General features: G+C 36.6%; 1 protein-coding gene across 5 annotated transcripts in view; it reads right to left on the reverse strand.

The window, feature by feature from the left end:
- CCSER1 (coiled-coil serine rich protein 1) overlaps positions 1-22,526 on the reverse strand; it is a 1,368,919-nt gene that overhangs the window by 1,030,321 nt on the left and 316,072 nt on the right. For all 5 annotated transcript variants that reach the window (XM_072755652.1, XM_072755653.1, XM_072755654.1 and 2 more), the window contains exon 5: positions 8,897-9,017. In XM_072755652.1, the coding sequence (XP_072611753.1) occupies positions 8,897-9,017 (121 nt within the window). The remainder of the gene's footprint in view (positions 1-8,896; positions 9,018-22,526) is intronic.

Here is a 22,526-nt window from a genome sequence, read left to right on the forward strand (position 1 = left end):
ATAATAGAGACATTAATTAAGTAATCCATAAATTATTGAATGTGAGATGTGAAAGAGAAAATATAGGAGATTTTATTTTTTTCTTTTTTTGTAAATAATAAATTATTTTTTATTGGTGTTCAATTTGCCAACATACAGAATAACACCCAGTGCTCAAACCGTCAAGTGCCCCCTTCAGTGCACGTCACCCATTCACACATCCCCCCGTCCTCCTCCCCTTTCACCACCCCTAGTTCATTTCCCAGAGTTAGGAGTCTTTATGTTCTCTCTCCCTTTCTGATATTTCCTACCCATTTCTTCTCCCTTCCCTTCTATTCCCTATCACCCTTATTCATATTCCCCAAATGAATGCGAACATATAATGTTTGTCCTTCTCCGATTGACTCATTTCACTCAGCATAATACCCTCCAGTTCCATCCACCTTAAAGCAAATGGTGGGTATTTGTCGTTTCTGATGGCTGAGTAATATTCCATTGTATACATAAACCACATCTTCTTTCCCCATTCATCTATCGATGGACACTGAGGCTCCTTCCACAGCTTGGCTATTGTGGACATTGCTGCTATAAATACTGGAGTACAGGGGTCCCAGTGTTTCATTGCATCTGCATCTTTGGGGTAAATCCCCAACAGTGCAATTGCTGGGTCGTAGGGCAGGTCTATTTTTAACTCTTTGAGGAACCTCCACACAGTTTTCCAGAGTGGCTGCACCAGTTCACATTCCCACCAACAGTATAAGAGGGTTCCCCTTTCTCCACATCCTCTCCAACATTTGTGGTTTCCTGCCTTGTTAATTTTCCCCATTCTCACTGGTGTGAGGTGGTATCTCACTGTGGTTTTGATTTGTATTTCCCTGATGGCAAGTGATGCAGAACACTTTCTCCTGTGCGTGTTGGCCATGTCTATGTCTTCCTCTGTGAGATTTCTCTTCATGTCTTTTACCCATTTCATGATTGGATTGTTTGTTTCTTTGGTGTTGAGTTTAAGAAGTTCTTTATAGACCTTGGAAACTAGCCCTTTAACTGATACGTCATTTGCAAATATCTTCTCCCATTCTGTAGGTTGTCTTTTAGTTTTGTTGACTGTACCCTTGGCTGTGCAAAAGCTTCCTATCTTGGTGAAGTCTCAATAGTTCATTTTTGCTATTGTTTCTTTTGCCTTCCTGGATGTATCTTGCAAGAAGTTACTGTGGCCAAGTTCAAAAAGGGTGTTGCCTGTGTTCTCCTCTAGGATTTTGATGGACTTTGTCTCACATTTAGATCTTTCATCCATTTTGAGTTTATCTTTGTGTATGGTGCAAGAGTGGTCTAGTTTCATTCTTCTGCATGTGGATGTCCAATTTTCCCAGCACCATTTATTGAAGAGACTGTCTTTCTTCCAATGGATAGTCTTTCCTCCTTTATCAAATATTAGTTGACCATAAATTTCAGGGTCCACTTCTGGGTTCTCTACTCTGTTCCATTGATCTATGTGTCTGTTTTTGTGCCAGTACCACACTATCTTGATGACCACAGCTTTGTAGTACAACCTGAAATCTGGCATTGTGATGCCCCCAGCGATGGTTTTCTTTTTTAAAATTCCCCTGGCAAAAAAAATAAATAAATAAAATAAATAAATAAATAAATAAAATTCCCCTGGCTATTCGGGGTCTTTCCTGATTCCACACAAATTTTAAAATAATTTGTTCTAACTCTCTGAAGAAAGTCCATGGTATTTTGATAGGGATTGCATTAAACATGTAAATTGCCCTGGGTAACATTGACATTTTCACAATATTAATTTTGCCAATCCATGAGCATGGAATATTTTTCCATCTCTTTGTGTCTTCGTCAATTTCTTTCAGAAGTGTTCTATAGTTTTTAGGGTATAGATCCTTTACGTCTTTGGTTAGGTTTATTCCTAGGTATCTTATGCTTTTGGGTGCAATTGTAAATGGGATCGACTCCTTAATTTCTCTTTCTTCAGTCTCATTGTTAGGGTATAGAAATGCCACTGACTTCTGGGCATTGATTTTGTTTCCTGCGATGCTACCAAATTGCTGTATGAGTTCTAGCAATCTTGGGGTGGAGGCTTTTGGGTTTTCTATGTAGAGTATCATGTCATCGGCGAAGAGGGAGAGTTTGACTTCTTCTTCACCAATTCGAATGCCTTTAATGTCTTTTTGTTGTCTGATTGCTGAGGCTAGGACTTCCAGTACTATGTTGAATAGCAGTGGTGAGAGTGGACTTCCCTGTTGTTCCTGATCTTAGGGGAAAGGCTCCCAGTGCTTCCCCATTGAGAATGATATTTGCTGTGGGCTTTTCGAAAATGTCTTTTAAGATGTCGAGGAATGTTCCCTCTATCCCTACACTCTGAAGAGTTTTGATCAGGAATGGATGCTGTATTTTGTCAAATGCTTTCTCTGCATCTAATGAGAGGATCATAAGGTTCTTGCTTTTTCTCTTGCGATATGATGAATCACATTGTTTTATGAGTGTTGAATCAGCCTTGTGTCCCGGGGATAAATCCGACTTGGTCATGGTGAATAATTTTCTTAATGTACTGTTGCATCCTATTGGCTAATATCTTATTGAGAATTTCTGCATCCATGTTCATCAGGGATATTGGTCTATAATTCTCCTTTTTGGTGGGGTCTTTGTTTGGTTTTGGAATTAAGCTGATGCTGGCCTCATAGAATGAATTTGGAAGTACTCCATCTCTTTCAATCTTTCCAAACAGCTTTATTAGAATAGGTATGGTTTCTTCTTTAAACGTTTGATAGAATTCCCCTGGGAAGCCATCTGGCCCTGGACTCTTGTGTCTTGGGAGGTTTTTGATGACTGCTTCAATTTCCTCCCTGCTTATTGGCCTGCTCAGGTTTTCTATTTCTTCCTGCTCCAGTTTTGCTAGTTTGTGGCTTTTCAGGAATGCGTCCATTTCTTCTAGATTTCCTAATTTATTGGCGTATAGCTGTTCATAATATGTTTTTAAAATCGTTTGTATTTCTTTGGTGTTGGTAGCGATCTCTCTCCTTTCTCATTCATGATTTTATTAATTTGAGTCTTCTCTGTCTTCTTTTTAATCAAGCTGGCTAATGGTTTATCTATCTTATTAATTCTTTCAAAGAACCAACTCCTGATTTTGTTGATCTGTTCCACCATTCTTCGGGTCTCGATTTCATTGAGTTCTGCTCGAATCTTTATTAACTCTATTTTTCTGCTGGGTGTAGGATCTATTTGCTGTTTTTTCTCTAGCACCTTTAGGTGTAAGGTTAGCTTTTATATTTGAGTTCTTTCCAGTTTTTGGATGGAATCTTGTATTGCGATGTATTTCCCCCTTAGGACTGCTTTTGCTGCATCCCAAAGATTTTGAATGGTTGTATCTTCATTTTCATTAGTTTCCATGAATCTTTTTAATTCTTCCTTAATTTCCTAGTTGGCTCTTTCATCTTTTAGCAGGATGGTCCTTTTTTTTCTTTTTAATTTTTATTTATTTATGATAGTCACACACAGAGAGAGAGAGAGAGAGGCAGAGACATAGGCAGAGGGAGAAGCAGGCTCCATGCACCGGGAGCCCGACGTGGGATTCGATCCTGGGTCTCCAGGATCGCGCCCTGGGGCAAAGGCAGGCGCTAAACCACTGCGCCACCCAGGGATCCCAGCAGGATGGTCCTTAATCTCCACGTGTTTGAACTCCTTCCAAACTTTTTGTTGTGATTTAGTTCTAATTTCAAAGCATTATGGTCTGAGAATATGCAGGGGACGATCCCAATCTTTTGTATCGGTTCAGACCCAATATGTGACCCAGTATCTGGTCTATTCTAGAGAAAGTTCCATGTACACTTGAGAAGAATGTGTATTAAGTTGAGTTTGGATGTAAAGTTCTGTAGGTATCTGTGAAGTCCATCTGGTCCAGTGTATCATTTAAAGCTCTCGTTTCTTTGGAGATGTTGTGTTTAGAAGACCTACCAAGTGTAGAAAGCGCTAGATTGAAGTCAACAAGTATAAGTGTATTATTATCTAAGTATACCTTAACTTTGGTTATTAATTGATTGATATATTTGGCAGCTCCCACATTCGGAGCATATATATTGATGATTGTTAAGTCCTCTTGTTGGATAGATCCTTTAAGTATGAAATACTGTCCCTCTTCATCTCTCACTACAGTCTTCGGGGTAAATTTTAGTTTATCTGATATAAGGATGGCTACCCCTCCTTTCTTTTGAGGACCATTTGAATGGTCAGTGGTTCTCCAACCTTTTATTTTCAGGCTGTAGGTGTCCTTCTGTCTAAAATGAGTCTCTGGTAGACAGCAAATAGATAGGTCCTGCTTTTTTATCCAGTCTGAGACCCTGCACCTTTTGATTGGGTCATTAAGGCCATCCACGTTCAGAATTACTATTGAAAGATATGAGTTTAGTGTCATCATGATATCTATTCAGTCCTTGTTTTTGTGGATTGTTCCATTGGACTCCTTCTTAAAGGGGAATTTTTAAGAGTCCTCCTTAAAATTTCTTGCAGAGCTGGTTTGGAGTTCACATATTCTTTCAGTTCCTGCCTGTCTTGGAAGCTCTTTATCCCTCCTTCCATTCTGAATGAGAGCCTTGCTGGATGAAGTATTCTTGGTTGCATGTTTTTCTCATTTAGGACTCTGAATATATCCTGCCAGCCCTCTCTGGCCTGCCAGGTCTCTGTGGAGACGTCTGCTGTTACCCCAATACTCCTCCCCATAAAAGTCAGGGATTTCTTGTCTCTTGCTGCTTTAAGGATCTTCTCTTTATCTTTGGAGTTTCCAAGCTTAATTACTAAATGTCGAGGTGTTGAATGGTTTTTATTGATTTTAGGGGGGGGATCTCCCTATCTCCTGGATCTCAATGGCTTTTTCCTTTCCCAGATTAGGAACGTTTTCAGCTATGATTTGTTCAAATACATATTCTGGCCCTCTGGCCCTTTCGGCGCCCTCGGGATCCCCAATTAAATGTAGGTTTTTCTTCCTCAGGCTGTCATTTATTTCCCTTAATCTATCCTCATGGTCTTCTAATTGTCAGTTTTTTCCTCAGTTTCCCTCTTTGCCATCAACTTGTCTTCTATGCCACTCCCTCGTTCTTCCACCTCATTAACCCTCGTCATTAGGACTTCTAGTTTGGATTGCATCTCATTCAATTGATTTTTAATTTCTGCCTGATTGGATCTAAATTCTGCAGTCATGAAGTCTCTTGAGTCCTTTATGCTTTTTTCTAGAGCCACCAGTAGCTGTATAATAGTGCTTCTGAATTGGCTTTCTGACATTGAATTGTAATCCAAATTTTGTAAGTCTGTGGGAGAGAGGACTGTTTCTGATTCTTTCCTTTGAGTTGAGGTTTTCCTTCTAGTCATTTTGCTCAGTGCAGAGTGGCCAAAAACAAGTTGTATTGGGAAAAGGAGAAAAAGAGAGGAGAGAAAGAAGGAAAGAAAAGAGAAAAAGAAAAAAAGAAAAAAGGAAGAAAAAAAAGAGAGAAGGAGAAGAGAAAGAAAGAAAAAGAAAGAAAGGGAAAAAAAGGGTGGAGGAAGCAAACAGAAATCAAAAAGAAAAAAAACAACAACATCTTCTGATTCTGTATACTGGAAGTCCCTTGACTTCCCCTGGAACTGGTCCATCTAGCTGGTCTTCTGGGGGAGGGGCCTGTTGTGCTGATTTTCAGGTGTTAGCTCTTGGGGGAGCTGCTCTCCCCCTGCCTGGTGCAGGGCTCAGTGGGGGTTGTTCACCCCGTGAGGCCCCGGGAGGAAGCCACAGTGGCGGGGCCAGCTCTGCAGCCCTGGAGTCAGCTACCGCAGTAGCTCCGGGGCTCTCCGTCTGCAGGGCCTGGGGGCTCCGGGGCGGGGCCGCTGATCTGCTCAGTTCCAGGCAGGAGCGTCCTTGCTGTCCTGGGCCCTCCCGGCCTCTGCCTGTTCCGGGGGGAGGCCGGATCCTGGGCTGGGTCCCGGCGCCCTGTGCTCCGGGGCCTGCGCTGTTGAATTCGTGCTCCCGCCCCGCAGCCCCCTCCGCGGAGCCGCCGCCCGAGCCCCTCCGAGCTGCTCCGGGTCCCGCCGAGCGCTGCAGCCCTTAGGGAGCTCGGCGCATCTCCCGGGGCGCAGTTCCTCTGTTACTGTCCCAGGGAGCCCGAGGGCATCCCCGCCTTTCCGGGGATCCTGCTCCAATTCCCCGGGAGGCCTTTCCGCGGGGAAGGTCGGTGCAGCTCCTGCTCCTCCGGGACGGGGCTCTCCTGTCCTGGGGACACTCGCCCCGGCCTCAGCCCGGCTCCTCGCGTGGCCCCTCCCCCTTGGAGGCCTTTTGTTTCTTTATTCCTTTTTCCCCCGTCTTCCTACCTTGATAGAAGCGCGAACTCTTCTCACTGTAGCATTCCAGCTGTTCTCTCTTTAAATCTCAGGCCGAATTCGTAGATTTTCAGGATGATTCGAAGGTTATCTAGGTAATTTGGTGGGGACAGGTGACTTGGGGACCCTACTCTTCAGCCATCTCGCCCCTCCTCTCAGGAGATTTTAAAGAAAAGAAAAACAGGGGCACCTGGGTGGATCAGTCAGTTAAGTGTCTGCCTTTGCCTTAGGTCATAATCCTGCAGTCCAGGGATCAACCCCCACATCAGGCTCCCTGTTCAGTGGTGAGCCTGCTTTTGTCTCTCCTTCTGCCTGTCTCCCTGCTCATGCTATCTCTCTTGCTCACTCTCTCTCTCTCTCTCAAATAAATAAATAAATATTTTTTAAAAAAAAAGAAGAGAAAAACAATGGTAGTTTAACATAAACATAGATGTCAGAAGAATCAATGTTTAAGGAGGCTACAGGAATCATTAATTTGGTCTTAGGCATACTCTCATACGGCTCTATCTGTCTATACAAAGAGTGACTAGTGTAAAGTTCTAATTATAAACTATAGTTTATAGTTAAGATTCCAGTAGGATACTTAAACAAGTCAGGTTAGCACCTCTAAAATATTAGACTTGCACTCAGAAAAGCCTTAAAAAGATTAAAAAGAATATATATTCTTCTTTTTCTTTAATATATATATATATACTTATATATATATACTTATATCTGTAAGTCATTGGTAATATTGATAATTGAAGCTATGGGAGGCACAACATAACTAATACTTCTGTGGATTTTTAGATTTTGGGTCCTTTATAAGTATCACTTCACTTAATACAATGACTATAAAAGGATGTTGATATCACTCCAATTAGCAGATGAAAAAAAGAAAGCACTAAGTGTTTAAGTAAAAGGTACTTACATACACAATTTCCATACACACACACACACACACACACACACACACACACATATAGTAGCAGAATTAAGATTCTAACCAAGATCTCTCTGACTCAGAAATACAAAAATAATAATAATAACAAAACCTATATGAATAAATGAATGATATTGTTAAGGGAGAATGTTTGATAAGAAAGTAGATTCAATACAGAGGAATATCAGAGTGGATGCAGGGTAACAGAAAAAAAAGATGGGGAGCCAGGTAATAGTTTGCTTTAATATACATCTCAGAATACAGAAGAATAAATATTTATGAAGTAGCTAAAGACTGAAAAAAGGTATTTTTGTGCAAGAAAATAATACTATTCCCAGTTTTAAGCAGAAGCACTAAAAGATAATTAAAAGAATTTAAGATCCTATTTATAAATATATAAGTAGGTAACTTATGTAAACTCATATAGATTACAGAAAATGCACTGAGTTTTCTAATGTTATTCGACTGACATATACAAGATGTAATTTTCCTATTAGACAAAAAACTTGGAACCTAAAAATTAGACTATATTAAGAGCAGCTAAATTGTTTTTACTTTTAAATTGTATTAAAACTGAATTACAATCATTACTTTCTAAATTAGTTAATATCTCTTTTCTCTATAATGAGAATATTAATACTGGCAACTTCATGCTATCAAATACATATATTGCTTCATTTGAATTCAACATTATTGATTGTAACATTAAGGAATTTTCTAATTGATTTCACAAAGAATATCAGATACTATCCAGAGTTCCAGGAAACTCTATCCTCAGGAGCTTATCCAGGAGAAATACCTCAGGATCAAACAAGTATGATACAGTGTAAACCAATGGGGAAAAATAGTAGGTGCTTCAAGGTAGCTACTACCTGTCTCATACGGTGGTCAGCAAGAAATCCATGGCAACACCATACATCACATAGTCTCCAATCTGAGACTTTAGAGTGAGAATGGCATGAGTTTCACTGGAAAATAACAGTAAACTTTCTCTTTTCATTTATGTAATGTATACCTAGAAATATCCTAATTCATCTGATATTTCAGGTTCATGTAGCTTACATTTGTTACCAGGAATTTAATTCTTTGAAAGAAAAAATATATATCATTTATTTGACGTAAGATCAAATCTAAATTTAAGTGAAACTTGATCTGTCTAAATAGCAAAATATATAGAAAGAGTGACTAGTGTAAAGTTCTAATTTCAAGTAATTTACTTAAAATAGTTAAAATAACTTTCATTTCTTATAAGATGCAAACCAACTTTAAGTTAAGAAGCTTATATTAAAAACTGGTCACATTTTAGACAATTAAAGCCAATGACTACAAAATAAGCCATCTAAGAACAATGTACCCACAATCACAGTGTTAAATAAAGTGCTTCATGTCCCTAAGATAAGGTAATAGAATGAAACTTGAAGGGTTTATAGTTCAAACACATAAAGGTAGAGGATGCAGAAGCTATTCTTTGAGACAGGAAAGGGTAGATTGATTTTTAAAATATTGTACAAAGTTATTTCTGACCTTTCAATATACTAGTATTAACATATGTATTATAAATCATAATATCTGAGCAATCCAAGTCTCATCAGTTATCTAATTAGTTTTACAAAGTTCTGAAAAAATAAACAAATAACTTACTGTTTAGAAGATTCAGGAAATTTTAGTTCTTCTCTTTTCTTCTTTTCTATTGTTGGTTCCAGAGGAGTGAGAACCACAGCAGCACATGAGACTACAGAGTGGTATGAATCCTCCCGGCAAACTGTTTTATTAAAAAAATTAATTGTAAATGTCAAAATTATTTATTGACTATTCTCACTTTCCCTTTTCCTCTTTTTAAAAAAAAATTCAGTCAAATGAAAGAGATAATTCAACTAAAACATTAATTATCATAATTATCATCAAATTATCCCGAATTATCATTTTCCACTCTTGTCTTTCCCCTCGCTAGCTGAATGACCCTAGGCAATTTTTTTTTCAAGCCACACAGTGGAAAAGGTGTTGCCAATGCTTTATAGTCCATCATTTAACATCATTAAAGAATAAGTGCATGAATCATATATAATTAAATGAACCTTGGCAAAATGAACACACCTGTTTAAGCAGCAGCAGCAGCAATAAGCATTACGAGCACCCTAAAATTCCCTGCAGTTCCTCTTCTCAATCACTGCTGTAGCCTCCAAATTTAACTGTTTTTATTACTTGAATAACCATAGATTAGGTTGGCCTATCTCTGACTTTTGTATGAAGGAAATCACACTCTTATGTGTGTGCACTGTTTTATGTATGGCTTATTTCATTCAATATACATTTGTAAGACTCACTCATGTGAAAAAGCACTTTGTTCACTCACAGAGCTGTGCGGCAGTCCCCTGAATGAATATGCTACAATATGTTTATACGTTTTATTGGTAATGGACATTTAGACTGCTCTGGTATGAGGCTATTCTGAAGTGTCTATAAATATACATGCACTTCTTTTTTTCCTTTGGTGCACCAATAAATTTGCACTGAAAAATATCTAGGAATTGCTATTAAGATGTGTCCAAATGTTTCACCTTCAGCTGGAGTAGATACTGCTAAACAGTTTTCTCAACTTATTGCATTAGTTTTCATTCCCCAAAACAAGAGTTTCAGTGCTGCACATCTATATCAACACTCATGTTTGGCTGGTTTTAAATTTCTAATATTGCACCAATTCTTTATTGCTGTATACAAATTTTAACACAAATTTAACAGTTTAAACAGCACCCCGTTTGTCACTTCATAGTTTTGTACGTAAGAAGTCTACTGAGCTCAGTTGAGTTCTCTGATTAGGATCACACAAGACCAGGTTCGCAGCCAGGCCATGCCTTTACCTACAGTATCTGGGGGAAGAATCCACTTTTGATTTCATTGAGGTACTTAGCAAAATTTAGTTTCTTGGAGTAGTAGTAATCATGTCTCCTTTTCCGTGCTGGCTATTGGTCAGTGACTACTCTGAGCTACTAGAAGTTCCTCACAGGTTGGTGGCCAAGGGCCTGTTTATCTCAGCAATGAAGAACATCCTTCACAGTGAAACCCTCTCATGCTTCAAATTTTTTTTCTCACACTCTGGTATCTTTGGCTGCTAATAACTGGGGGAAAAAAAATCTCTGCTTTTAAAGGCTTCATGAAATTAGGTTAGGCCCATACAGATGATCTCCTTTTTGATCAGCTCAAAGTCAACTGATCAGTAATCTTAACTACATCTACAAAGTCCCTTTTGCCATGAAACATAACATAATTACAGTAGTGATGTTCTATCTCCCCAGTGGAAAAAATTATACAAGGTTTAGATTCATGTGTCAGCTTAGAATTCTGCCTACCACAGCTATTCCTATAAGCATACAGTGGCATCACACTGGGGCTTTAATTTGATTTACTGATAACTAATAAAATAATTGTAAATTCTTAATTTACATGATTCTGATAAGCACAGATTTTAGTTACAAGGTTCAGTTAAATAACACCAGGAACTCCCCAAAATATGATTCATATTTCAGTCTGCATAGCACATCTACCATGTGTAATTGTATAAATTACAGACTTCTCTAGTAGCCCTTCAATCCACAAATCACTACACAAAATAAGAAATGTGGATCATAAAAAATAAATAAATAAATAAATAAAAATAAAAATAAAAAAAAAAAGAAATGTGGATCATGATTATTAGTGACTCACACACATTACTTCTTTCAAAGTCTATCAGTGACCGATCACCATGCATCTGCTACTCAGATTAAGCAAAGACCTCAAAGTATATAGTTACATTGCTCCCTTGTTTCTCAGTGATAAACTCATATGACATTTACAAATGTCATTACATTACATTACAAATGGAATCTCTATGGAAGGAATTTGACAGTGAAAATAAAAATTAGCAAAGAAATGAACACTGCTAGCAATGTAAGTGATATTTAGATTGATTATAAATGAAAGGTCAATAATTGCTATCTAAGTGCTCATTTCAAGAACTAGGAGGTGAACAATAAATTAACCCTCTCCCCAATACAGATAAAGGAAAACACTAAAGGTGATAGCCATATTAATGAAAGAGAAGGCAAAAATACAATTAAGGTCATGCAAGTCATCCAAGAAGCATGGGACTGTGATCTCAAAGTGAAAGAAGCATAAGAAAAGACCTCAAGGTTCTTCATGTTTTCCCTAAAAATATTTGCTAAATTACTAATCTGCTCAAGGCTGCAGTCTGAGATATAAAACAGATGACCACTAGAAGCAGAGCTGAATTTAAAGCAATCATGTGGCACTCAAGAGACAAACATTAGTGTCTAGTATGTGTCAAAGGGAGGGAGGGATCTGGTTTCTTCTTTGTCCAATGCCATCAAACAGATTTTTGTTTCTTCTTCTTTTTGTTTTATTTAATTTTCTCTACTTATTCTTGGCATGAACTTTGAGTCTCTATCAAACAAATCCATCATAGTTGGGAGGAAAAAACTCTATTATATTTTAAATTTCTACTGTTGCCTTAAGTGCTGCTAGTGAAGAAATAGACTAAGAATTATATTATTATTTCATTCCTCTGGGATACCACTCATATATTCAACAAATATTTAGTAAACTAACTGATATGTTCCAAGAAATATGTTTAACAGTAGTATTCTACTGTGGGCAAGAAAGAAATAGCCCCCTCCTCTCCAGTTTTTAGTAAAGCTTCAATTTCTTCTTTTAGAAATATTTCTCAAGTGATAGAGCCGTAAGCTTCCTACCAGATTAAGTAAAAGCATTTATCTAGATCTCTATGAGGAGAAATAAGGTTATCTTTAAAAAGGAAAAGAGAGAAGTGAGCAGGAAAAAGGCTGTAGGTGAACAAGAAAACAATTTCAAAAATAGGGAGCATTTGTTTACTGAGGGTAATATTAGTATCAATACTTAATTTTTATTATCTAGAGGATAGAACAAGTGGCATTGCTCTCAAAGATACTAATGTTAAAAAACAAAGGATAACTAACTCAATACAAAATAAGCTTCATTAATTTTTACATAATGAAAGTAATAATCAATACACCGATCTAAAGATACATGGTAAGGAGCTCCATGTAAATGACAGAACTCTTACATTTAGCTGCCATTAAATTACACTCAAGTTTTAACACTTTAAATTTTATTTACCACAAAATACAATAATTAGGGTAATAAGTGCAAGTTAGGCAAATAAGTAGAGAAATTTTAACTTCAAAATAAGTGAATAGAGAAAATATTTGTAAATGATATATCCAGTAAGGGGTTAGTACCCAAAATATGTAAAGAATTTATACAAACTCAATGCCAAAAAAGCAATCCAGTTTATTTATTTATTCATGAGAGAGACACACAGAGAAAGAAAGAGAGGCAGAGACACAGGCAGAGTGAGAAGCAGGTTCCATGCAGGGAGCCTGATGTGGGACTCGATCCCAGGACTCGCAATCCAGTTTAAAAATGAGCAGAGGAACTGAAAAGACATTTTTCCAAAGAAGACATACCAGATGACCAAAAGACATATGAAAAGATGTTCAACATCACTAATTATCAGGGATATCACCCAAACCAATCAGAATGGCCACTATCAAAAAGACAAGAAATAACAAGTGTTAGTGAGCATGTGGAGAAAAGGGAACCCTCATGCACTGTTGGTAGAAACATAAATTGGTACAACCACTGTGGAAAACAGTATAGTGATTCCCCAAAAAAATATCAAAACTGAAATACTATATGATCCAACAATTCTACTACTGGGTATTTAATCAAAGCAAAAGAAATACTCCAAAAAGATATATGCACACCTATTGCAGCAAAATTTATTTTTTAAACATTTACTTATTTTAGAGACAGAGAGTGCACAAGTAGGGGCAGCAATAGAAGGACAAAAAGAATCCTAAGCAGACTCCCAGCTGAGCAGGGAGCCTGACATGGGACTGGACCTCATGACCCAGAGATCATGACCTGAGTCAAAATGAAGAGCTGGACACTTAACTGACTGAGCCACCTAATTGCCCCTGCAGCATTATTTATGATAGCCAAGATACTGAATCAACACAAGTATCAATCATTAGATAAATGGAGAAAAAAAGATGTGAAATATGCACACATATACACACATGCACACACACTTGCACACTCAGTGGTATGCTACTCAGCTATAAAACAATGAGATTTCGCCATGTGGGACAACACAGATGGAATTATGATTTAATCAGATTAATTATTATGCTAAATGAAATAAGTTAAAGATAAAAACCATATGATTTCACTTATATCTGGAATCTAACCAAACAAACAAGCAAAAACAAAAAGAACAAACAAGAAGTAAAACAGACTCATAAATACAGAGAACTGGTGGTTGCCAAAGGGTAAGTGGGTGGGAGATGGGCAAAATAGGCAAAAAAGATGAAGAAGTACAAACTTCCAATTATAAAATAAATAAGTGGTGGAGATGAAAAGTACAGCAGAGGGAATATGGTTAATATTATGATAAAGTTATATGGTGAAAGACATTGTATGGATAATGTGTGGTGATCACTGAGTAATGTATAGAATTGAAGAATCATTATGTTACATGCCTGAAACTAATATATGTCAATTATTTTTCAATATTTTTAAAATCAGCTAAGGTCTAAAAAAAGTGAATGGAATAATAAAAGGGAAGTACAGATTTTTCAAAACAATGAATACACCTTGGCTATCCTTCATTCTGAGGTAGAAAGAAAAGAAATAAACCTTAGCAACAAGTCACTGAGAAGAGAATTTCTGGGAATCAATATGTAATGGATATTTATGTGATCATTATATTCTGACAAAACAAAATATATTCTTCCATACTAAAGTCCATACTAAAAAGTAAATCAGAAACATATCACAATGGTCATGATCATGAGGTGAACTACTCTGTATAATGAGTTAGTATGTAAGTTGTTGGATATTATTTCCATATTTTACCATGTCACAAATGCATAAATTAATTTTGAACAATGATATGATTATAACTGACCAAAGGAGAAAACATTATATTTGCCATTAAAATAAACCTAATGATATAGATTAAAAGGAAATTTCAAGTTTAAAAAGAATTCTCCAAAGTTAGTGGGGTTTACACATTTGTCTTTCAAGGAAAAATCATAATTTTTTGTTGCCCTAGAACATTTTACAAAAGAGTATGGATGTCAGGGGAAATGAGGAAATCTATACTTTAAAATGACATTTATTTAATAGCCCTGACAAAACACTTTACAAATTCCTAGTTAGTTCACAAAAACTTCAAATATTTCTGACACGAATGTTACATTATTGGTAGATTTTGAAAGCAAATTACACTATAAGATTAATGGAAATAAAGTGAGAATCATAATTGTCTGCCAATGTAAGTTTTTACCATACTTCTTCATTAATAAGGCAACAAATACCTTTTAAACATGTTAGGAAAACAAAAACACAATGCACTCTTTTCATAGGGCAGTATCGTTCTTGTTTGTTCACATTTGAAAGATTAATTAGAAAAATTTTTAAAAAGTTAGATCATTTAATATGGTTTGCTAATTATATTGAACTTTGTGAAATAAAAATGCAACCTCTTCTCATTATCAACGCAGATTGCTTATATACCACACCATACTAAAGGTGAATATATAAAAATTAAAATTTGGGTTATATGACAACAGACAATTCCACCTTCTTCTTTATCCAATAAAGTATTTACCAAACTTTCTATAGTGTTACTTTTCTTACTTTTATAAACAGAAAAAATAAAACAAAAATTAAAGTATAGTCATAAAAACAGAGGAGATAAACAGATGTGTGGTCAAAACAATGGGATTTTTTGTAATTCCTTCAGGCAAACAATATTTATGATTTAATCAGATTAAATTAAATTTCATTTTCTGAATGCTTCTCATTTCCCTAAAGGAAAAACAAAAATCACTTTTTCAGAAGGTATTGTAAGTGACTGATTCAGTAAATTGTTCTCAAATTGTTAAACGGATCATTCTCATTTCATGGATTCCTTCAAATTAATGCATTTTCTTTTTTTTTAATAAATTAATTTTTATTGGTGTTCAATTTACCAACATACAGAATAACACCCAGTGCTCATCCCGTCAAGTGTCCCCCTCAGTGCCCGTCACCCATTCACCCCCACCCCTCGCCCTCCTCCCCTTCCACCACCCCTAGTTCATTTCCCAGAGTTAGGAGTCTTTATGTTCTGTCTCCCTTTCTGATATTTCCCACACATTTCTTCTCCCTTCCCTTATATTCCCTTTCACTATTATTTATATTCCCCAAATGAATGAGAACATACACTGTTTGTCCTTCTCCGATTGACTTACTGCACTCAGCATAATAAATATCCTCCAGTTCCATCCACGTTGAAGCAAATGGTGGGTATTTGTCGTTTCTAATGGCTGAGTAATATTCCATTGTATACATAAACCACATCTTCTTTATCCATTCATCTTTCGATAGACACCGAGGCTCCTTCCACAGTTTGGCTTTTGTGGCCATTGCTGCTAGAAACATCGGGGTGCGGGTGTCCCGGCGTTTCATTGCATCTGAATCTTTGGGGTAAATCCCCAACAGTGCAATTGCTGGGTCTTAGGGCAGGTCTATTTTTAACTCTTTGAGGAACCTCCACACAGTTTTCCAGAGTGGCTGCACCACAAATTAAGGCATTTTCATACTACTAGGGGCTTTTAATTTTTAATCTAAGTGATTAAACCACCAAGGCAAGTGTAGATACTATAAAATTGTAGGAATCCTGGTTTGAGGTAAGAATGATTTCTGTACTTTCCAAATTGCATCAAAAGCAAATGGTTCACTATTCAGACTGAACTCTCATGACAGGAAAAACTAGCTTTACAAGAAAGCAGAGAGTGAAACAAAGCCCCAGTTTTGATTGCTCACATTATGTAACTGTACTCATAGAGTTTTAATCATGTATGGAAAAATTATTCACTTTTAAATTTTAAAAAAAAAAGTTAAATTTATGGAACAGATAATTATTTCATAATACAACTTAAAAGGGGCACCTGGATGGTTCAATGACTGAGCATCTGCCATTGGCTTGTGATCCTGGGGTCCTGGGATCTAGTCCCTCATTAGGCTCCCCACATAGATTCTGCTTTTGCCTATGTCTCTCCCTCTCTCTCTGTGCATAAAATATTTAATAATAATACAACTTTAAAAATATGAGCTATGTCAAGGCATCACATGTTCAAGTAAGTTTCCAGCATCCATGAGTTCAAAAATCCATGTATTTTCTACTCTAACTTCCAACCAACGATGCAGATAATAATTTGAGTCACCAACCTATAAATTCATATGCAAAATTTGTTCTTCTGTGAAAAGAATCTTTGTTTAATTGTAGTGCATGAACCGCAGAGAATTCCATCATAAGCTTCTGTTCCTTGGAACTGAAAGCCAAGCTGACTAAAAATTTAAGTCCCATTTCTTTCTAGACAGATGGACTCTTTTTGTCAAGATTAGGGTCACTAATAGGGACATTCTGAAAGGGTTTCACAGAAAACTGCTGCAACTGCATGTAGAAACAGTCAGTTGTCACAACCACCAGTTAATGAAAACATTGACTCAGTGTGCAGCCCCAGTGGCTCAGGGGTCTAGTGCCGCCTTCAGACCAGGGCGTGATCCTGGAGACCTGGGATCAAATCCTGCATCAGGCTCCCTGCATAGAGCCTGCATCTCCCACTCAATGCCTGTGTCTCTGCCTCTGTGTGTGTGTGTGTGTGTCCTGAATAAATAAGTAAAATCTTAAATAAATAAATAAATAAATAAATAAATAAATAAATAAATAATGACTCGGACATAAGAAGCTGACGTTTGATTATGGGTTATACACATAGAAGTAGTTTTAGAATAAGAGAAGGTTTTTGAAAGTCACAAGAACTACTTAAGCTTAGATTTGGTTCTAAACACTACTCTCATTTATTCTCAGGTAGTTACAAGTACATGAACACCCAAAAGGATCAAAATTACTGGGACCTCTGCATCAGGCATCTGCAAATCTTGTAGCAGAGTGGAAATCATTTCTAGGTTTAAAATTGGGTAGTCTCACTTTGTCATGTAACTTTTTACTATACCACAGAAAATAAGCTATTATATGAAATGATCTCCATTATTAACTGTATTTTACAAAATGTTTCTTTCAGACTTCTAATAAACTGAGGTGCAAGACCTAAATATTGAAATTGTGTTACTTTTTCCCCGGTTTGATATATCAAAATTATTTCATTTAATTACTGAACTTCTATCTTTGTTTGGTCTTTTAATTTTAAAAAATCAATTTTAAAACACTAGGAAAGCAACATATTTTCAAATGTTCCCCCAAACGCCAAAGATTTAAGAGAGACATTTTTGTTCAAAATTAGAACATAAAAATTACTGAATATGTCTACAGCATAATTAACTTGTAAGCATCATGCATAACTATGTTTGAAGTCACTGCTCCAATTCACCAGAATAATTTACTACCAATGAGCAAATTGTAAGTGTAAAAGAAAGAATTTGTTTTTCACTTTCCCCTTTCCTGTCAGGATAGCCAGCGTCCATGTATTTACCACAGAACAACTCAATGATAAAGCTTAACCTCATAAAAGAGTAATATTTCCTTAACAAATGCTTAAATATAATTACGTAGTAGGCATAATTTTCTGTCCTAACTATGCACTTATAGTGACAGTATCATCCTTACTTCTCAGAAAAATTCTATAGGGTAAGTACTATTTTTATCCCTATTTTACAGGGTTCAAGGTCAGGCAGCTTGGAGTAGCAAAGCTAGAATTTAATCAATTTGTCTGTACCCATGCTACTGACAATACATCTTGTTGACCCTTACTTAAATATAATGTATCAAGTGTTCTGAAGAGCAAGAGTTTATCTTTTTCAATTATACTTCTCTTCAATAATATTCCTAATATATAAATTCTTTATCCTAAGAAAACTGTGTAATCATTAGGCAATTTGCCTCAGAACATAGCACAGCTTTGACTCATACAATGCTTGGAGTTGCACGCTCTGTACCTCAAAATGATTTACTATGACTACTTTCTGATGACTCCTCAGAATGAGTGTCAAGTGTCAGAATGAAACCCATACATACACACATTTATCTCTGGCAAAAGAAGATACATAATTTAGGAAAATATTATTTTTTCAAATTTATTTGGAATCAATTGCTGTTGACATTTCTTGCCCAGCACTGTTACAGGTCCTTGAGATGTATCAATGAATATAAATGACAAAAATACATATTTTTGTGAAATGTATACATTCCAATGGAATAGATTCTCAGACCAAATTTACTTTTCTTCATAGTTTTTCCCATCACTAAAATATGAATAATAATATCTTATTGGGCTGTTATGAGGACTAAATGAATTACTGCATGTAAAATGCTAATGATAATGCTGGAATAAAGGTAAGAAGTTTTAAAATGTTAGCTAATATTATTTATAACCATTTTTTATATTTTTGATACACTCAATTCCAGTTATTCAATCAAACACTAATCTAAATGTGCTGTGAACATACTTTGTAGATATGATTACATTCTATTACAGTTGACTTTAAGTAAGGGAGATTGTTGTATACCATCTGGTTGGGCCTGATTCAATCAGTTGAAAGCCTTAAAAGTAGTTGAGGCTTCTTAATGAAGACAAAGGGCTGCCCATGTCAAAGTCCCAGCCTGCCTTTCCTTATCTAGTCAGTCCTCACAATAACATAAAGTCTCCCTGGTTGATAAATATACCAGTCTATTGGTGAGGATGGAGAGAAAGGGGAACTCTTACACTGTTGGGAATGCAAACTGGTGCAGCCACTGTGGAGAACAGTAGAGAGGTTCCTCAAAACGTTAAAAATAGAACTACCTTATGATCCAGTAACTTCACTGCTAGATATTTACCCAAAGGATACAAAACTGCTGATTTGAAAGGGCTTATGCACCCCAATGTTTATAGGAGCATTATCAACAGTAGCCAAATTATGGAAAGAGCCTAAATGTGTAGAATGGAATCTTGTCATTTGCAACCACATGGATGGACCTAGAGGGTATAATGTTAAGCAAATTAAGTCAAAGAAAGACAGATACCATACACCAAATACCATATAATTTCACTCATATGTGGAATTTAAGAAAAAAAAAACAGATGAACATAAGGGGGAAAAAAGAGAGACAAATCATAAAACAGACTCTTAATTGTAGAGAACAATCTGAGAGTTGCTGGAGGAGAAGTGAGCAGGGGGATGGGCTGAATAAGTAATGGATACTAAGGAGTGCACTTGTTGTGATGAGCACTGAGTGTTGTACATAAGTGATGAATCAATAATTCTACTCCCGGAACTAATATACGCTGTATATTAATTAAATGGAAGTTAGTTACATAAAAAACTTGAAAGTAGGGACTCCTGGGTGGCTCAGCGGTTGAGTTTCTGCCTTTGGCTCAGGGCATGATCCCAGGGTCCTGGCATCGAATCCCACATCAGGCTCCCTGCATGGAGCCTGCTTTTCCCTCTGCCTGTGGCTCTGCCTCTCTGTGTCTCTCATGATTAATAAACAAAATCTTTAAAAAAAAAACAACTTGAAAATAATACATACACACACAAAAAAGTCAACAATGAAATTTAGGTATTACATACTAGTTTTAGCGAATCTCTAAATACTTTTTTTTTTAACTAACATCCTTAATCCAGTGCTTATAAAAGGCTTTTCTGATGAAATAATATTAGTCCATAATTGAATGAGGAACTGAAAGGAAGCAGATAAAATACATGTCATTGCATCATGACTACAAATAAACACACATTGAGCAAAGGAGGCACACATAGGTATTCCATTAGTGGCATTCACTAAACCATACCGTGTCCAAGCACTGTGATATGTACTAGACTGATGAAAAGAAAAGACAAAGTATTTGCCATGAATGTAACTTAGTGCAGTAAGGAAATAATACCATATAAAAAGTACTATCGAAGAAGCCAGCAAGGTAAAGTAATCAACACAACTGGAAGAGCAGAACCATCACTCTCTTGTTCACTCTGTTTCTTAGCACAGTGCTGGGCACAAGGGAGGAACTCAATAAATCATTGCCTAATGAATGAGAGATTGAAGAAAAGTGAATTGAGGCACTGAGGAAAAGAAAAGACACTAGCCAAGCATGCGAAACAGTATGCTAAAAGGCAATTAGATATATGAAAATGCCATACATCTTGAGAAATTCAAATGATCAGTGTGGCTGGGCCTAGAGGAAACACAAGGAGTTGAAGAAAGGAGATACAGGTTTTACTAACACCTTAAGTACCTTCTAAGCAATGCTAAAACACTAGTATTTAATTTTGAAGTTAATGAAGATCTGCTATCAGTCATTTAATAAAGAAGCAACATGATCAGCTTTATATTTTATGCACATAGCTTGGCAACATATAAGTACAGGAGTGAGATCCAGCAAGATCACTGGCAATACTGCTGAGATACATGAAGTGAGAAATGGTGAGGGCTTCCTGTCAGTGTGAGTAGCGGGACAGGGAAAGGAAGGAACAGAGTAAGAGTGCAGATCATTCAGAAATATGAACACTTCTATTTCAAACATATACAGTCTATAGTTAATTGCCTTCTTTATTAAAATGAAACACAATTCTTGGTAGATTACAGTAACACTAAATAAAGTAAAAGTATGTATAGATGAGAAAGAACTGGCAAATGCATGAAGCAAAGACATTAAATTAATTAGAAGTAATTTAAATAATAAGTTATATTTTTTAAAAAAGATGCGCAACCATATTACATAAGCATAATATCATCTTTGGTATCTTTTTTAAATTTATTTTTATTTTTTAAGACTTTATTTATTTGAGAAGGAGACAGAGAAACAGAGGGAGAGCATGAGCAGAGAGAGGGGCACAGAGATAGGAGAAGCAGGCTCCCCACTGAGCAGGGAGCCCTATGTGCGGCCAGATCCCAGGACCCTGAGATCATGACCTGAGTTGAAGGCAGATGCTTAACTGACTGAGGCACCCATGTGCCCCTTCAGTATCTCTTTTTTTAAAGATGTGAAAGAATTGCATAGAAATAGTTAATACCCTTAAGTTAAAGCTAATTAGAGTAAAAATATAGAAATAAACATGACAGGGGCAGCCCGGCTGGCACAGCGGTTTAACGCCGCCTGCAGCCCAGAGCTTTCACTAAACCTGGATCGAGTCCCACGTCAGGCTCTCTGCATGGAGCCTGCTTCTCCCTCTGCCTGTGTCTCTGCCTCTCTCTCTCTCTGCATCTCTACGAATAAATAAATAAAATCTTAAAAAAAAAAAAGAAAGAAACCTGACAATAATTATAATCCTGGAAATGGCGAACAAAACTATATAATGTAAAGAACAATATTAAATTTAGGTAGGCTTGTCTCACATAATCCAAATTCTGGTACTTTTGTGTACCAATAGTAACCTTTCACCTTTTGACACATGTTTGGACAGTTATTAAGTTTATTATAAAATTCTGTTCCTTGAATTTGTGTTTTTAGCCAATTTAATACCATTTCTTGCCTCAGTTTTTGAACAGTTCTTTTCACAAGTATTTATATTACACAAATATTTTCTAAAACAAAACTGAAACTTGACCTATGATAGGGAAAAATAAAACTATGTGAATTCAGTTTTCAAGGTTGCCTATTTATTATAATGCAAACACGGGAATGTTTGCAGCAGGCAACAATGTACCCTTGGTACATCAAATTTAAGCTGAAATAGCCAATGGTTTCTTGAAATTTGAACAGGAAACAAGCATTTATAAATACCTCCAGACCACAGAATAAGAAATTTATGGGCAAAGTGTTATTTTATTTTAATAAATAGAAAAATATTATCTGATAATGTGTGCCCCCCCCCAATTCATATATTGAACACCTAACCCTACTACTTTAAAATGTGATTACATTTGTAGACAAACTCTTTAAGGAAGTAACTAAGTTAAAATAAAGTCATCATGGTGAGCCCTAATCCAATATGACTGGTGTCTTATAAGAAGAAAATATTGGAGGGTCCCTGGGTGGCTCAGCGGTTTGGCGCCTGCCTTTGGCCCAGGGCACAATCCTGGAGTCCCGGGATCGAGTCCCACGTCAGGCTCCTGGCATGGAGCCTGCTTCTCCCTCCTCCTGTGTCTCTGCCTCTCTCTCTCTATGTCTATCATAAATAAATAAATCTTAAAAAAAAAAAAGAAGAAAATATTGGAACACAGACACAAACCGAGAGAAGATCTTGT

Source organism: Vulpes vulpes, chromosome 4, assembly GCF_048418805.1.
Source record: "Vulpes vulpes isolate BD-2025 chromosome 4, VulVul3, whole genome shotgun sequence".
NCBI lineage: Eukaryota > Metazoa > Chordata > Mammalia > Carnivora > Canidae > Vulpes > Vulpes vulpes.